Here is a 17,906-nt window from a genome sequence, read left to right as displayed (position 1 = left end):
TCAAAATCCTTTATTTGGTAGCAAATTCAAGATTGGTACATATATTTTTATGTTTATTGAAAATGCAGTAATAAAAATTTTATCGAAATAAACAATTGACCATTTATTTACTTTTATTATTCCCATTTAAGATATATAATGACAATTGTAGCACCAGGCCCTTTCCTAGAACATTTGTCATCCAATATTTGTACCCAGGCTGTGATGAAAATTCAAAATAGTGCTTGGCACCTCACATAACCCTTTCCAATAATCACTCCTCCCTTAACTGTAGAAGCATGATAATTTTTATGATAAAATTAATTATTTGGATACTTACCTACTGTTAAAGTTAGCTTATATCTTCGTGCCATTAGGTGTGATTGGCATACAAAATAAAAAATATTGCATGGCTAACCCACTAAGACTGTCTGTAATCACCAGTTTCCCAATAGGTGACGGAAATCTTCATGACCACCCACTGTCAAAAATCTGGGAATGGTAAAAGGAGAGGTTGCCACTAGAACAAAGCCCACATATAAGAAAGGGCTTAAAGCTCACAAATATAAACCCTTAAGAGTTCTAACTGGACATAAGACAGCCGCTTCAGCATTGCTTACCAAAGTAGTTGAATTAGGCACTGTCACAAATCTGAGAAGGGTTTTCACTTCTATATCTTTTCTTCTAAGCAATGAAAGAAAAGAGAGAGGTTGCCACTAGAACAAAGCCCACATACAAGAAAGGGGTTGAAGCTAACTAACACTTTACTGCAGCAAGTGCTAAAAGAAAGGTGTCTTCAAAGTTCTTATGTGATGCTTTATCATAAGGCTCAAACTGAGGTTATGTTAAAATCTGGAGGACTATGTCTAAATTTCATCGTAAACCATAGGAAGATTGAAATTTCCAGCACAAAAGGAAGAAAACCCCTTCAGACTTTGAATCTTGAGTTACATTCCAGTCAGCATGATGCAGAATTGAATGCAATGTAAAGCAGTATCCTTTGATCGCTGTGACAGAAAACTGCTTTGCGTACCTGAGATACTGGCAGGACTTAAATCAGGCTATCTATTGAATGGGTGCTGGATGTCACTGTGGACAAGCATCAAGATCAATAAACTGACCACTGTTATTGATGCACAAGTTGAACAGTGGATGGCCTTTTAGACTTAAAGATTGCTAGAAATGCCCTTAGCTCATAACGGACAATGACAATCCCCACGCCATTAGATTGAGCATGTGAAGGTTTGATGGATAAGACTGTCTGAAAAGGTCTTTCCTGAATGGAAGAAGATGAGGAACATCTACTACCATGGTTCCCTGTTTGCAGAGAAGACCAACAGACCCAGGTCAGTCCAGAGGGCAGGCTACATACAGACTCCAAGGCTCCAACAACTTCTCTCTTGTGGGGGAAACCAAAAAATGTCAATCATCAATCACCATGGGGAGGGGAGTTGATCCTCACCCTAATATATAGTCAGATTTCTAACCATAATAAAATAAAAGAATATATGTATCCCAATTACTTAATATTTTTTCTCCTGAACCACACTGGGAGCAAAAGAAGGCAGAGTAGAAGGAGTGAGAGAGAAATTACTTAGGCTACCAGGTAGGCTAATGGAGGAGGGCGAGAAGCAACACCAGAAGACAAAAGGAAAAGACTGAGTAGGCTTCTGGTGTACTCTAACGAATTGTCTATGTAATCTATTGGCCTCTAGCATCTTCCGATACTGCACAAAATTTTCATCTTCTCATCAGATCACTCCTTATTATCTTCACATCAAGAAAACCACACTCGTGCCTCAACAGCTTGGGTAACATAGGCTATGTGGTCATCCTGCAGAACTGAAACATTCGGATTCCACAAATTCTTTCCTATACAGCTTAATGCTTTTATCTCTGCTTGTTGTAGATGACATAATGCTAAAACAGAAAACAAACACAATACCATACAGGATAAAATTAGCAAGAAATCATCAAAATTATTACTAACGCCGATTTACACCATCTGCATAAGGACATGGCATGAAGAATTATCACAAGAACATAAACATTCCAGTGCCACCTGGTGGGAAACAGGTGATTACAGAGACAGTCCTAGTGGGTTAGCCTAGTGATATTTTATTTTGTATGCTGATTGCACCTAATGACGCGAAGATATAAGCTACCTTCAGCAGTAGGCAAGATTCATTGCAAATAATATTAATAGTGTTTGAAACAATTTGGAGCAAGGTTGTCAGTGAAAAGAGAATCCAAAAGTCTGATTGAAGAGAAAAATGTAACCAAAATGGTGGTTATCTCCATAACTCAACAATTTTGTATAATTTTCTCAATGCAATTTGTAATTTTTGTGTAAGAAATATATTTCTAACTAAAGTGTTTACTATGTTTTATTTATTACAAAAAAAAATAGCCCACAATATTTTTCTTAATGGACTAGTGGTCCATTAACTGAAATGTGTCGAGAGCCATTGTTCTATAGCATCTGTCCCCATCATTGCCTCCACCTTCACCTAGCAAGAGATTTTGGAGAACCTAGAGGGTACATCCAGATTAATATCAGTGACTGAGTAAGGGAAAGGGGGCAGTCCTTGAAAGAACTAAACTGTCCAGGAGAACTGAGATTACCAAGGAGTTTATCCTTTGTCTATGCAACATTGCACAGTGACCAGACAGGCATCCCCCTACTATTGGCAGCCGAGGAGGGGGACTGCCATCCTCAATGACCCCCTCCTTTCTTCTTTCCCTTCCCTCCTTTCTTTGCCTTGGCTGGGAGAAGAGGGCAAAGGAAGGCTCCCTTCCCTATCTTGAGGAAGAAGAATGGCTATCAACTTGGGTTTAGGAGCCGCAGGCTTCCTCACACCCAGATCCTGGCTACACAGAGGATTTGAAAGACATGGCATATGGTGAAGCAAAGAGTCCTGAGAGACTGTTCTTCTTTTCTCCACTGCTGGCTCCATATGACTTTTAGAGCAACAGCAAGCCCAACAATGAAGTGTCCCTAGGAGTGAGACAAATCTCACAGGAAACCTCTCTTGAGGAGAGGGAAGGTACCTGTCCCACCTTCTTAATCCTTGGTTCACCCAAAGGTTGGAACTCTGGTGCAATAGGAAAGTAAGAGCCTTTCTCCCCCAACACCATCAACATCCTGAACTTTACCCTCTGATCCTGAGATTAGACATCAGTGACGGTTGAACCTGCTGATGTGTTAGGCCATGGCATCAGACTCAGAATTAGAAAAGGCTATGGGTCTTGGCAGTCTCTCCAGGTCATATGTCAGCCTGCAGACTGACAGGTCCAATGCTGAATTAGTCGCCATGTCCTCTGGGATGTAAAATATCATCTAGCGCATAAGCGGCAGGTAAGGAGCTCACTCAGCCTACTAGACAAGGAACTCTGACCCGCAGATCAGAGAGTTTATGATTGCCTGTTGGTGGTTGTGAGCTACTGCCCCCCAACCCCCCCTTAGACTGGGGAGAGCACTTGTTTGGAGCCCCAAGGGACTTTGTATGAGTGGCCTTCTTGGACTTTTTCTTCCTCCTGCAACAGGAGGGGAAGTCAAGAACGAAGAGGAGGAAAGCAGACTTGATGAGGATGGGGAACATCATGAATGCTAAGTGCCTTGCTTGTCTCCAACGCTTGAAGGATAGATCAAGGCTGATAACGTCATTGTTGCCACTCCAAAGAAGCAAGAGGGTTTGCTTGGGGAAGCACAATTGCTATAGGGAGAGCCCCATCTTTTATCATAGGGGGATCCCCATCTTTATCAAGTCCCAAAGCTGCAGCAGAATCAGAATCCTCCTCTTTGCCCAAAAATCCTATGAAAGACAGGCTCCCAGGAAAGTTGTGGTAAGCCAAATCTTTTGCTGGTATACCACAGACAACAATGCTTAACTGGAATGTCAGTGTTATTAGTAGGAGTGTTGGAAGGCAAATGGGGTGCTTTGGTCAGGCCTTAGTGGGGGAGACACTGGCCTTGGCACCCGAATTGTCATTAGAAGAAAGAGAGTGGTAGGCACCTTACAGTTAGTACCCTCTCTCCCTTTCCAGACCAAAGGGTAGTAGCACTCGCACAAGGCAGCCAGATAGCTATAACAGGAGCATGGAGGAAGGAATTAGGCCAGCAAATGCTTCCTATCTTCCCGTTTCCTACCATACTTCTCCCACTGACAGGAAGACCAACCAGTGCACGCCTTACAAGGGAAAAATATGGGTGTACTATTTCTCCCTGTAAAAGGAACAATTCTTATAAGGACTGATACTTAGGATGGAACATGAAGTGCGCGCAAGGCTGCCCAAGTCCCTCACACTGTCTCTGGTCTTGTTTTTTCTCCAAAGTGGTACAATACGCCAACAACTTACAGTGGATTCGATCTTACGGCACTTTTTCATAAACTTGATGTTGCATCAAGTTATGGCGCTGTAAGCGCTGTTGACGGCACTTGCAGCATGAATAGGCATTAAGTTAACGGCACTTACGGCACTGCAACTTGAAACAACATCAAGTTATGGCGCCAAACATCAAGTTACGGCAGCGTAAGCACAGTTAAAGCACCGATAATGGTAAAACACCGACTTATGGCAGAAATCAACTTACAGTGCGGCACTGGAACGGATCCCCCGCTGTAAGTCGAGGACCTACTATGTCACTACAAACCCCCAAAAACATAAAAAACACACAATGAGTGCAAATATGCAACCAAGCCAAACAGTTTAATGACAGTAGAGAGTGAGTGGAGTGAATGCCCACTCTGTAAAATGGCCTATGAAAAATTGCATGAGACAGTAGGTTAGTGAGGGTATTTCCCCACTAACCTTGTAAACCACCTGATAATAACCTTGTTACCAAGTTCAATGTTTGTCTCCTGACTTGTGCTGAAGGATACTCCTACAGAAAAGGTGATGGTTTGTATTTCTGTAGGAGCAAACAAAAATTTGTTACAAAGGATACTCTTTTATTTTTACTGATGACTAAAAACATAAGTTTGAGATAACTTCCAACTTATGAAAATGTTAAAATTAATTTTTTGCTAGTGTAGCCACTGTTCGTCCTCAAAGGAGCTTTTAAATGAGAGAATAAAGTGGCTGCACAGTCTGCCCCGGCAGAGACTGGTTCTTGTACCAAAAAAACTTGAGTCATGGGAAGCAGGGGTAATATAAATCTTAAGCCCAAAAAGAAGTTGAATAAGTTGTCTATATCCCCACTGTAAATGGAACAGGTACTGTATTAAAAGACAGCTTATCCACTTCCAGAGCTCTGGCTGGTAGCAATAATATGGCCAGTTTGGGCTATAAAACTTCAAATCAAGGGTAGTATAGGCTCCAATAACCGCCCCTGATGATACTGATAACCCTTGGTGCAACACCTCTATGTGTATCCTTTCACCTGATGGCAAATACCTTATTAATGAAAGGAAAACTATGATTGAATTTGAACATGTAGAATTTCTGGACAGCAGCTTTTCCCAACAGTACTGAATGGCACTTAGTCCCTCCTTCAATAGGCATTCAGAAACCACCGAAGGAGACGGTTATCTTAAGAACGAATACAGCAATGAAAGCCATTTTAGAAACCTTTTTTGAGGTCAAAAGCAGAATTATAGTTGTAGGTTTTTAATGCAATTTGCTACTGCTGCTTAGAGTTAATTTCCAGGTAGAGGAGATGAAGAGGAGAGAATGGGATAGGTTGAAGTTTTTAAGAGATTTTGGAGGGTCATAAGTCTCTCGTGTTATTGATGATATGCACTATTTTGATATGTTTACTTGACAAGGATATTATACTATAGTTGAAAATTAAAAACTTTATAATAGAAATTAGGCTAGTGTTGAAAAGTTTATGAGGAAATTTACTTTACAGTACAGTATTTGATACATCTGCATATAGTAAGAGTTGAAAATTAATAGAAAATTGAGCTCTATGATTTCAAATACAAGTTTACTAATTACTAATACTATTACTGTATTTTCCTTCATTCAGATGGATAGTGTCTATACATTCGAGAATAGTATATTTTACTAATTACAGAATTGGTACATTAGTTTTGTGTAATTTTCTTTGGCCCCCAAAAAATATCTTGGCCCCACCTAGCCCCCCCCCCCCATGTGATGGGTGCCCTCAGCCTTCTGTCCCTTCACTTTTAAAGCAATCAGTCATGTGAAGGCAGAGTTTCAGAATTCTGTGGTAACTGGGAAGTGAGAGTCAATGGCAGAAATAAAGCCATTTGCCTCCCCCATTCCAGTACCTAATAATTCTACTAAGGATTGGGCAACACTTGTCCTTCCTTTTTAGAGGAAAAAGCTCCTTCTGGACATGGCTATTCAGCAATTTAGGACCCCTATGAGAAAAATCCCAGATGGGACAGCCTTGGCTGAATTTCATGCTAGGCTCCACCTCCTCAATATTATAACTACTACTATCAGGAAGTTTCCATTTGGCGGCTTCCACAATCTTCTAGAACAGTGTTCACTGCTGTATGCGAACCCTATGGAAAGCACTCTATGATTTTCTGGAGCGTTGCATAAAGGCTCGAAAGGAAACATTGGTGGGCGCCAATATGTCACTCCCAATGTAACCTCCTTATTACACTCTAACCCCTTCTCTAGGGACCTTTATGAGGAATCTGTTTTTCTTCAACTCATTGAACGAGCGAGACAACAGAACTGTACATTATGGCTAGGAAATTAAATTACCCTGAAGCAGAAAGGTGAATTCATTACAGTACAGTAAGATACATGTATGAGCAAGGTACCAGTTTGGACTAGCAATATACTGCAGAATAAAGGTGAAAATAGGCAATGATGGGAGATGATGTTAATAACATTTGTAACTGATGACTTCCAAGGTTTTTCCCAAAAGGTATGCAACTTAGCAGTGTTCAAGCTACCAACAGGAGAGTGGGATATCTATAAAGGTACAATATCTATATTTTTCCCAGTCTCAACAAACCCCATACAAAGTGGTAACCCTGGTGAATCACTGGATGTAGATGTGCTAAATGACAGCATATTTCAGTTACCTTAGCTTGCACTCTCCAGCTAGTGTAAATACTTGGATGCACTGATTATTTGAGTCAGCGACTGCTATGCGGCCATCCTTAATAGCATTGTATGCAATGCCCTATAAAAAATAAAAAGACTGAGTCAAATACTGTACCTGAAATGGAAGGTTAGGTTGGTGATTTCTTTCAATGTTACATTTACTTTCACTGACGATTATGTATTGTGTACACCAGTATGAGCGTTATTTTCACAGAAACAAGTACAGTATTTTATACCTGAGGATTGACAAATTCTCCTCTGTTGCGTCCCCTTCGTCCAACCCTTAGCAACATGTCATCTTCTATGGGATTTGTGCGCCTGGAGCATGATGAACGATGAGACAGTGGTCGTCTAGATGCTCGAGATGCTCTAGATGTCACCTGGATGAATTAAAGCCAATCCAAATATTTTCATTAGTATAAATTTTGTTCATTAAAAAAGACAGAACCTGAATTAATCTGAAGTAAAAACAATGGAATTCATATTTAATACAAATGACAAGCATTAAGTAACAGGTGAGAAAGAAAACTTTTCAGAAAACAAATGGCTAGGTTTCAAAAATAATAAAAAGATTTTCAGACATAAAAGAGGAAATATGAAAGGGATACATCTGCAACTGAATCTCGAGTACTGTACTATGAATTCACAGAAAATAAATGTGAACCAATATTCAAGACTCAGTGTGTGAGAAGACATACAATATACTGTAACAGGGAATGAAAACTAAAAGGAATGTTATGTACCAGCAATAAAAGTAATTTTGGGTGTAAAGGGTAGCTGTATGAATCTCATGAAAGAATACATCCAAAACACTATTTCAAGTACAGTACTGCAAATTTACAGGATATACGTGGATGAAAGTCAAGTTTACCAAGCAACAAAAACATAACTGAGAAGGAGTGGTGTACCTTAAGTGCAGTAAAAAGATACTCCTGAATAGTGGCATGACATTAAGGGTAAAACGAAAGATTATTAATAAAAAAACATCCAAAAAAAATTATAGACAAAATAAAAACACAAACCAACTTAATGAGTGCTGTTGAGAATAATTCCCAAAGAAACAAATGTTTAAGCTAATCAGACTTGGATTTGACAACTAAGAGAAACTTTTAAAATTTATTACTATATAGCTTTATGAGATTCTGTTTTCATGATGATCTACACGTCTCAAACATTGAGGCATATGAGACATCAAAACATAAAAAGAGGTTAAGAGTTTCACAGTTTAGTTATGTACATAAAAATCCTAACCAGGTTACTATCATTATTGATTTTCAGTTTTTTGCACAGTATAAAATTAACTAAAGAAACAGTCATGCAGTGGTACAGATTATCAGACAACTTGTCATTATCTATTTGCAGCAGCTGACAAAAGTGAACCCCCATTGTAATGAAATTGATTTAAAATTTCTTAGAAAGAAAATAGTTCTTGAATACTATAACATGCAATAAGACTGAAGTACATAAATCTTTTTCTAAACACTTCAATATGCTAGTATGGTATTTTATTAAGGTGAATTCAGCACTCATAACTGTACTTCACACTGCTGAGGTTCCCTTGAATGAATAACTTGAGTTTTTATAGTGGAAACCCACCAATCATATAAGACCCTAATTTGAGGTCTACAGTGTCGGACAGAAGAGTTGTCAGTTCCTGCACCACCCAGTTGTGGGAAATTAATATGTAATTGATGGGTCTCAATAAAATAATTAAGTTTTGTGTTATAAAAAATTTGTCTCGTAGTTACGAATCGCAAGTCAGGTGGGAGGCCAAAAAGATGAGTGACCTAGAGTATTTTCAAGTTTCGCAAGAATCCAGGTGAGCACGTGTGGGCTGTATGAGACAGAGGCCAAGCCTTAAAGAGCTCAAAGGATCACTTACAGTAGCTGCAAAGACGTACCTGGAAATAATGTGCTTGCACTGTCTACATCCACTTATCATGTAGTCTCTTGGGAGACTATTTCTCTCAAAGCCATGAATAAGCAGAAGATAAATTAAGAGTAAATGAAGGATGAAGACTCCTCAGTATCTTCCTCCATGGATAAAACTTGGCCCACCCCAACAACCAGTCCCAGTAAGAGCAAATCAAAACATTTATGTGCCATATCCTTTTAATTTGTGTAAATAGGCTGACACCATCAGGTTCTTGCTTCTAAGACGTAAGATATTTAATATATTTTAAAGCCTAATAAGAAGATATTTAATATATTTTAAAGCCTTCTGAAGAAGAGCGGGCTCTAATCTCTTGAACCTTCACTTTCACATAGCTCAGTTTGTCCTCTGACGTACCCCTGTTGGCACAAAAGGTAACCTGTCACACCCACTGCCTTAGTGTGTTCAGTGTTGGCAAATAGGTAAAAAAATAATATAAGTATGGAATAATTTTATGTGACTTCAGAACCAAATCCATATTAGGAAGGCAAGTTAGCTCAAGTATATCATAATACAGTACATCATAATTTGAAGTTCAAGAACAAAGTGGCAGTCAGATGCAAAAAGTCACCTTTGGAGGGGAAGCCTGCCACTAAGCAAAGTGAATCAAACCAAGGGCATGCCCCTCCCCTCTGGCTGGTGTTATCATCAACTGTTTATTTGCACCATACAAACTGCACAATCTATTTATGAATGGTGAATGATTTATACAGTAGTGCAATATATAATGTTTTTGTTACTTAAATGTTTAAGCAATAGCTATTCCCTTGAATGATAATGACTTTGATAGCAAATTACCATAAAAATTCATGTAAATGTTAATACTGTAATTTGCTTAGAACAAAGCAAATAAAGCAGTAAATCCAGAAACCACAAGAAATGAAAGTAAAATCAAGTCCATAGCATTCTTTGTGTAGAAGAGATTATTTCAACAATAAAGAAATTCTGATCACTTTGCACAATATTATTACTTTGGTAAGAATTTAGAGGTTACTAAAAAATATGCTATATGTTTGGATGAAATTTCCATTACAATTTCCAGAAAAAAACTTTTAAGAACTTCAATGAGGTAACAAGTCTATTGCATCATATACTGAAGCATATCATCTGTTTATGAAGTATATTAACAGCAACAGCAAAAATGATAAAATGAAAAAGTTTGACCACAAGAAGCGCAATAGTAACTACTGTACTTCATCTTTAAATTATAAATCTTGAAGTGATGTCCTTAATTGCCTTAAAATAAATTTAAATAAACTAGCTTACCTGTGTTGAGTGCGACTGCTGTCTAGCTAATGTGTGCGGAGGGACAGATCGCTGACTGCTACCACTGTCCTCCTCCAAAGGTGGTATGGCAGCAATGCTGAATGGGCTGCCACTGATAGAGTGACCATACAAGAGCACCTCCAAACAATAGGTTCCTTCTCCATGAACTGTGAAGGCCACTTCATATGTCCCATTATTTAGATCAAGCACCTGAGGTTGGCAGAGCTCTTCTCGAGACCCACTTGGGCTTTTACTTGAAGCTCGTGGAGAAAGAGATGAAGCCCGCGGTGAGCTTGAACCATGACGAGTCACCGTTAAACTTGTGCGAGAAATAGCTGCAGTAACTTCAGCACCACCACAAGATGCTTTCTCTCCTTTATGATCCCTAGTCACTACTGTTACGATGGCTTGACGGCCCACAGTTACCTGAAATAGACGTAGGCTCCATAAATGTTATGAAGTCTCAGAAGTACCATGTATATTGCACCTATTTTCATCTGCTAAAGTAGTGAATCCCTTCAATTAATTTGAAAAGAAGACTGAAAGTAATAGACAAGAATACAATGCAAAACATCTTCAGCACTTGAGTAAAGAAAGTGACTTGCAACTGATGGGACTGTAACTTCTGGGACAAAAAGCATTTGGGAAGCCTGGAAATTTTCCCTCTTAACAGTAGAGCATATCTATATACAAATAAGGATGCAGAATTAGTACTTTTCCAAAATGTCTTACATTATGGAGCTTGTACGCCCTTTTGTTTTTTAACTTACAGTCCAAGTAAAATGAACATTGGATTCATAACCCAAATAAAAATTATGGCACCACAGTCAAAACAGTAATGTTTAATGACAATGACACACCATTAGTCAAATTTTTAAGTGAAACATATAAACCACTAGAGTATTACCCACCAAAGTACGCAGCATAGCATGAGCTACATTTTGTAAATCAATAAAAACGAGAAGAAACTATCTGTTGTTCTGACCTGTCTAAGAGATTCTCCAGTGGCACTTGTCTGGTGAGGCACAGCGCTGTTGCTCTGAATACTTCCCACATGAAGGAAGGCAGTCTTCAAGGGGTCAATGTTGCCTACCACAAACCTGCAACAAAAAATTTTTATGACATCCACTGCCATCATACACACAGTTAATGGAAGTTAGGTAAGCAAACCCTTGCATCCAGATATTTGCCTTTAAACATTACTTAATGCCACTCAAAGACCAATCTACAACATTTCTACTCACTTTAGGTGACTATTTTCACGCGGAGCTGGAGGAACATTCATGTTTGCATAATCCATGAGTCTCTCACCAAGTTGTTTCCTGACAAGAACTACTTCCATTGCAGGGCAGTGTGCCAAGGCTTTCTCAACAAACTCGCATCCACTTTCCACTCCACATACCCATGCTTCCAGTTCTTCTTTCTGGTTATCTGAAAAAATGTTACTAGTCAGAAACCTAGAACACTAACTAAAATATTCTTCTGTTAATTGTTATATCAATAACATAATAAATGAGAATGGTTATTTTTAATCTTTTGCTTTACAAAACTGTATTCGTTTACCTTAATTTTTTGTCTAAAAATTCATTTTAAAATAGCATTTTTTACACACTATTTATAGCTCCCTATCACGTCTCTAAATATATACTGTTTCAAATTACCTTATTTAAATCAAAATAATTACAATTTTAACTTCTAATCAAGGTACACATTATAACAAACTAAAGTGACACATTTACAAGGAAATCTGCAGTTACCTAGTGTCTGCTGTTTTTCTGACTCAATAGTGTTGAGTGAATTGATGAGGGTTGTTTGTCTCTTATCCAATAGTTCATGAAGGATATCAAAACACCTTCGGATTTCCTTTTCAGCCTCTGTCCTCTTCTCTCTCAGGTTGCGACTCACATCTTGAATATCACAGATGGATTCCTTCACACATGGTAACTGAAATAAGTCAGTGTAATCTAAAAATACTTATTGAAACTTATCATGGTGACAAGAACAAATAAATTCTTTTCCTAACAAAGGCATTACTGGAGATACGTTTTAAGATTAATTTCTTCTGAAGACAGTTCTAGAAGATATTAAAAGTACATAGGAACCTCCCAAATCTCTGTACTATGTACCCAATTAAGATACATACCTTATGGAAAGAAATGAAGAAGACAATTCAGTGAATGAGAGATGCTACCCACAGCATAGGAAAGTAAATAACTAGAGAAAATATTACAGCATCACTATGCATCAATACCTGCAATGAATTTTTGCTAAAATCTAGTTTTTACAAGGAGGAATATTCAATTTGATTTGATTTTAGTACGTTTAGTTTGATGAACTGGTACTGGAACTGTTTGTTTATTCAGTGATGTGATAATGTTTCACAGGTAAAACTTGTGATACATTTATGCCTAGTAACCTATATTAAATAAAAATGGTAAAATATGAAAATTTTTTATCTTTTTAAAAATTCCATGAAATTATGTATCAATGTTATTATTTAAGACCTCTTTTATAGAATCTGCTGAACGTTATTATTTTAGACCTCTTTTATAGAATCTGAATTATGATGTTGCCTTCTCTTATGTACATACTGTACTTGAGACAGTCTAAGGTATACTTTTTTTTTTTAGACAGTCCACCAATATGTCCTCCAGAGTAAAAAGGATATCACAAAGATAACCCACTGGTGTTCATCACCCTGCATTGTGAATTTGTTAGTTAAATGAATATGACCTATCTTCAGTCTATTCGGCCTAGCCTTGAGCCAAGAATTTCTCTTGTGTAATGAGGACCATGAATCAATCTAAGGATGGATCCTTAATATTTCAAGTTCTTCATAGAGAAAGAACTTCATTGGTCTCGCCACTTTCGCTTAATATATAACCAGATAGGCCATTCTTTTTTATCAGCATAAAGGAACTGAGGGACAATCAATACTATTCAATTTCGTCGCCTTCCGCTTTGGCCTATTCAATACTGTAAAGTCACCACATCGGCGCCAGCGTAGTGTTTCGGCGGCGCCATTAATTAAGTCTCCGCTGAGCATGTTTTCTTTGGTGACTTCCCATTTTCTTCAAACTCAATTAGTCACGCCTAAAACGTGCCAGGTCACGCATTTTTAATCATTTTTACTTTATGCGTATTTATACAAATGTCACACATTGTGTATCACATGTTTCTTCATTCACAGGACTGTATCCATATTGTAGTTCTGTATGTTTTGTATTGTAATTTGTACTCGTTCACTGCATATTATTGTTTATTGTTTCGACCTCAGGTCACAGTCAATTCCATTGTCTCTCGCGGGCCGGCGTCAGTCGGCCGCTATATAAACTGCCTGGCTCTGTAATAAAGTAGCAGTAACTTTTACCTGCTCGTTTCTTTGACACCTTACAGTGGTGACCCGGAGTATCCCGGAGCCATTAGCGGACTGACACGGGCGACTTAGTCTTGGCTCCAGGATTTCTCCAAAACGCTCTTAGCGGCCTAAACACGGCGCTGTAACCAGTGTTTGAGCGTGCTGACTCTCGTCGGCGTGCCCCACCAGTGTCAAGCGGAACCACACGGCGCACGAAAGTGCGTACTGGCGCGAGTACCCCACCCAGTAAGGGGTCAAAGGAGCGAGCATGGACGCGGATATCCCCTCCTTCATGCAGTTAAACGCGGACCCCGCGGACTCGGAGGTTTACCTACCTCCCATCACACCCGTGCCCGCCCCGCGCCGAGGCCCTCCCGCAACTCCACACCAGCGCCCGAACACACGACGGCGGCGGGCAACACAATCGCGGGCCGCCCTCACCGTAAAACTGCCGCCCGTTTACGCAGGGGAACCCATCGATGTGGCTGCGCAGGGTGGAGAGCCACTTCAGAATCGCGGACCTGACGGACGAAATCCCTACAGGCCGACACAGTGCTCAACGCCCTTCCGGAGGACGTGTACAGAAAACTCATCTCGCGAGTACCCGAAACACACACCCTCACATACAGCACCACAAAAAAGTTGCTCCTCGAAGCTTGCTCCCTGCCCATCGCCGAGCGGGCCGCCTGTGCTATCGACCTTGCCATAAACCCATGCCACGACCTCAATTCAAGAGACGCTTGGAGCATGGTCGTAGATCTCCTGTCACTACCAGACTTGGGTGGCACAAAGAAGCGGCAGGAGATAAGCTTCATGACGGAAATCTACCTTCGCTAACTCCTCCCAGAGGTACGCAACCAGATCGCTCACCCCTACACCATGCCTATCGAGGACCTCATAGAGACGGCGCAACATCTCACAGACTCCGTCAAGGCTTCACAGCGGCTAAAACGGCCACACAGCCGGTCAGCTCCGTCCAGCCTGAAGAGGATGTAGAGCAGCCCGTCAACGCCATCGCCAACAGGCGTCCACCGAACCACAGCAGATGGAGGTCCCGGGCTTCTGTCGCTACCACAAGTTGTTCGGAAAGGACGCCCGAAACTGCCTGCCGCCCTGCTCGTTCGCCCGTTCAAAAACGGCGGGGTGGCGGCCAGCAGGACAGGCCGCCATGGCAGCCGAAGAACCCAGGGCCTCAAAAACAGTAGGTTTTTACGTCCGCGACACCGTCTCCGGCAGGATGATGCTGGTCGACACAGGGGCCTTTAAATCGGTCTTCCCAGCATCCAGAGAGGACCGCAACCAGACACCAGACCCGGCCGCTTTCCTGGCGGCCGCCAACGAACCCCATCCTCTCCTACGGCACCAGGCTCCTGTCGATCTCCATCCTTGGCCAGAGTTACTCCTGGGACTTCATCGTCGCGGACGTAGGAACCCCACTCCTGGGGCCGATTTTCTGGCGCGCCGGCCTGCTAGTCGGCGTGAGGCGCAAGCGCCTCCTCGATACCGACTCCTGCCGGTCTCTCCGTTAACAGCGGGACCCAGACCCACCATCAGCGCCGTCGCCCCCATCAGTATGCACACCTACAGTCGGAGTTCCCTGAGGTATTTAAGCCCGAGCCGCCAAGTCCCGGGGCCCCAGCCAAGCACGGCATATACCACCATATAACGACTAAAGGGCCCCCGACACATGCGCGAAGTTCCGCAGGCTTCCCCTCAGCGCCTTCAGGAGGCGAAAAAAGCATTCGCGGAGATGGAGCGGATGGGCATCTGCAGGAAAGCCTCCAGTCCATGGGCCTCCCCCTCCACATGGTGCAGAAACCGGGACGGCTCCTGGAGACCCTGCGGCGACTACAGGCGGCTCAACATTGCAACAGAGCCCGACCACTACCCTCTACCCAACATGCAGGACCTCACGGCCTCCTTTCATGGGGCCAAAATATTCACTAAATTGGACCTTCTTAAATCTTATTTCCAGGTACCTGTTGCGCCAGAGGACATACCAAAGACAGCCATCATCACGCCCCCTTCGGGTCCTATGTGTTCGCCTTCTCCACCTTCGGGCTGAGAACGCCGGGGCCACCTTCCAGCGGCTCATGGACAGCATCCTGGGGACCTAAAGTTCTCGTCTGCTCGTCGACGACATTCTCATATTTTCCAGGTCTCTGGCGAACACCAGAGACACATCAGGGCAGTCCTCCAGCGCCTCCAAGAGAACAGCCTCGTCGTCCGTTTTGACAAGTGTACCTTGGCGTCCAGAAAGCAGAATTCCTGGGTCACAAGGTGTCTCCGACAGGCGTCCGCCCTCTTACATCGAAAGTAGCAGCCGTAGCCAGGTTCCCGACACCCACCTCCACCAAGGCCGTCCAGGAGTTCCTTGGGATGGTAAACTTCTACAGGCGGTTCATGCCGGGATCGCGCACACCACGGCCCCCTGACAGAAGTCCTAAAAGGCCAACCGAAGTCCCTGTCTTGGGGACCCAGCCAGCAGCAGGCCTTTTCCCTGAGAGGCCGCCCTCGCCAAGGCAACCGCCTTGGCACACCAAGATCCCAAGGCCCCCTCCAGCTGACGACAGACGCCAGTAACGTCGCCTGCGGTGCTGTTCTGGAGCAAATCATCAACGGCGCCCCCAGCCCATCGCCTTCTTCAGCAAAAGTTCAATCCCGCAGAGACCCGCTACAGCACCTTCGACAGGAACTCTGCGCGATGTACTGCGCAGTTCGGCACTTCAAGTTCCTCCTGGAGGGCGCCCTTCACAATCTTCACAGACCATCAGCCACTGGTTCACGCCTTCCACGAAGCAGGGGGCGCATGGTCTTCAGACAGCAGCGCCACCTCTCAGCCATAGCCGAATTTACCTGTTCCGTCAGGTACCTCCCGGGAAGAAAAATCCGTAGCAGACGCCCTCTCCAGAGTCGAGTTGAACGCAGTGCAGCTTGGTGTAGATTACCAGGACCTTGCCAGAGAACAGGCCGCTGACCCAGAAACCCCAGCATACCGCACCGCCATCACATCCCTCAAGTGGCGGGACGTGACCTCGCGCCCGAAGGCCCCAGCCTGCTCTGTGACATCAGCACAGGTCAGCCCCGCCCTTTGGTTCCAGCCTCACGCCCCGCCAGGTATTCGACATAATTCACGGCCTCTCACCCCTCCGGCAGGACCACAGCCAAACTGCTTTCAAAAAGTTCGTCTAGCACGGGTGCAAAAAGGACGCCACGGCCTGGGCAAAACAGTGCCTGCAGTGCCAGACCAGTAAGGTGGGTCGTCGCGCCAGTCGGGGGTAGGCGAGTTCCCACAGCCAGGGCGCCGCCGGCCACATCCACATCGGCGTCGTCGGGCCCTTCCCCATCAGGTGGATCCAGATACCTCCTGACGGTGGTAGACCGTTGACGAGGTGGCAAGCCACACCCATGCAAGAAGCCACCGCCAGCGCGCGTGCGCTGAGGCCCTGCTCTCCAGTTGGGTTAGCGCCGGCGTCCCGGACCACATCACAACCGACAGGCCCCGCCTTCCTCTCCGAGTTGTGGTCTGCCCTGGCTCAACTGCTGGGAACCACGCACCACACCACCACAGCGTACAACCCAGCGACCCAACGGCCTGGTCGAACAGTTCCACAGGTCCCTAAAGTCATCCCTCATGGCCCGCTGCACCGCCGAGGACTGGAAACATCAGCTGCCGTGGGTCCTCCTCGGGTTGAGAACCGCCCCAGAGCCGGCGGCACCCCATCTGCGGCTGAACAAACCTATGGGGAACCCTCGTGGTGCCGGGAGAGCTCGTGACGGATGAACGCCACTCCCCATCACTGCAGAGGCTCCGCGGCGTGGCGGCAAGTTAGCGCCCTTGCAGGCGCTCATACATCAACAAAGCAACCACCTTCATGCTGCCACAGCTGTCATCCGCCACCCGTCTTCGTCAGAGTCGACGCCGTCCGTCCACCACTAACCAAGCCCTACAGGGGACCCTTCCGCGTGCTGGAGCGAAACAGCAAGGCGTTCCAGCTGGCACTCCCGGCAAGGGCGACTGGGTTTCAATAGACCGGTTAAAGCCCGCCTTCCTGTCGGAGAGTCCCGACAGCGACGCAGCACCCCTTCCGCCCAACCGCACTCCAGCACGCCCTCACCCCGCAGGCGCGGGCCGCCCCAGGAAGGGACCGCCCAACCAGCAGCCTCACAGGCGGGAGCCCCCTCCGTTATCTTCAAGGAGCTGCGGCACCCTTCAGCGTCCCAGCAGATACAGGGATTAGTCAGACGCGTCCCTCGTCTTGGGGAGTATTTGTAAAGTCACCACATCGGGCGCCAGCGTAGTGTTTGCGGCGCCATTAATTAAGTCTCCGCTGA

The 17,906-nt window shown here is 43.7% G+C and overlaps 1 protein-coding gene across 12 annotated transcripts in view; it reads right to left on the bottom strand.

Moving 5' to 3' along the window:
- Positions 1–17,906, bottom strand: part of LOC136840949 (tripartite motif-containing protein 3-like) — an 882,756-nt gene that overhangs the window by 34,256 nt on the left and 830,594 nt on the right. For 6 of the 12 annotated variants that reach the window (XM_067107922.1, XM_067107921.1, XM_067107923.1 and 3 more), the window contains 7 exons: positions 11,971–12,157; positions 11,458–11,644; positions 11,199–11,313; positions 10,214–10,639; positions 7,923–7,946; positions 7,251–7,394; positions 6,993–7,093 (listed from right to left, as the gene is read on the bottom strand). In XM_067107922.1, coding sequence (XP_066964023.1) covers positions 6,993–7,093; positions 7,251–7,394; positions 7,923–7,946; positions 10,214–10,639; positions 11,199–11,313; positions 11,458–11,644; positions 11,971–12,157 — 1,184 coding nt within the window. The remainder of the gene's footprint in view (positions 1–6,992; positions 7,094–7,250; positions 7,395–7,922; positions 7,947–10,213; positions 10,640–11,198; positions 11,314–11,457; positions 11,645–11,970; positions 12,158–17,906) is intronic. The other 6 variants (XM_067107925.1, XM_067107924.1, XM_067107929.1 and 3 more) reach the window with 1 other exon arrangement.

This window comes from Macrobrachium rosenbergii, chromosome 8, assembly GCF_040412425.1.
Source record: "Macrobrachium rosenbergii isolate ZJJX-2024 chromosome 8, ASM4041242v1, whole genome shotgun sequence".
Lineage (NCBI taxonomy): Eukaryota > Metazoa > Arthropoda > Malacostraca > Decapoda > Palaemonidae > Macrobrachium > Macrobrachium rosenbergii.
Note: the sequence above shows the minus strand (reverse complement) of the source record. Positions and strands in the feature narration are given on the sequence as shown.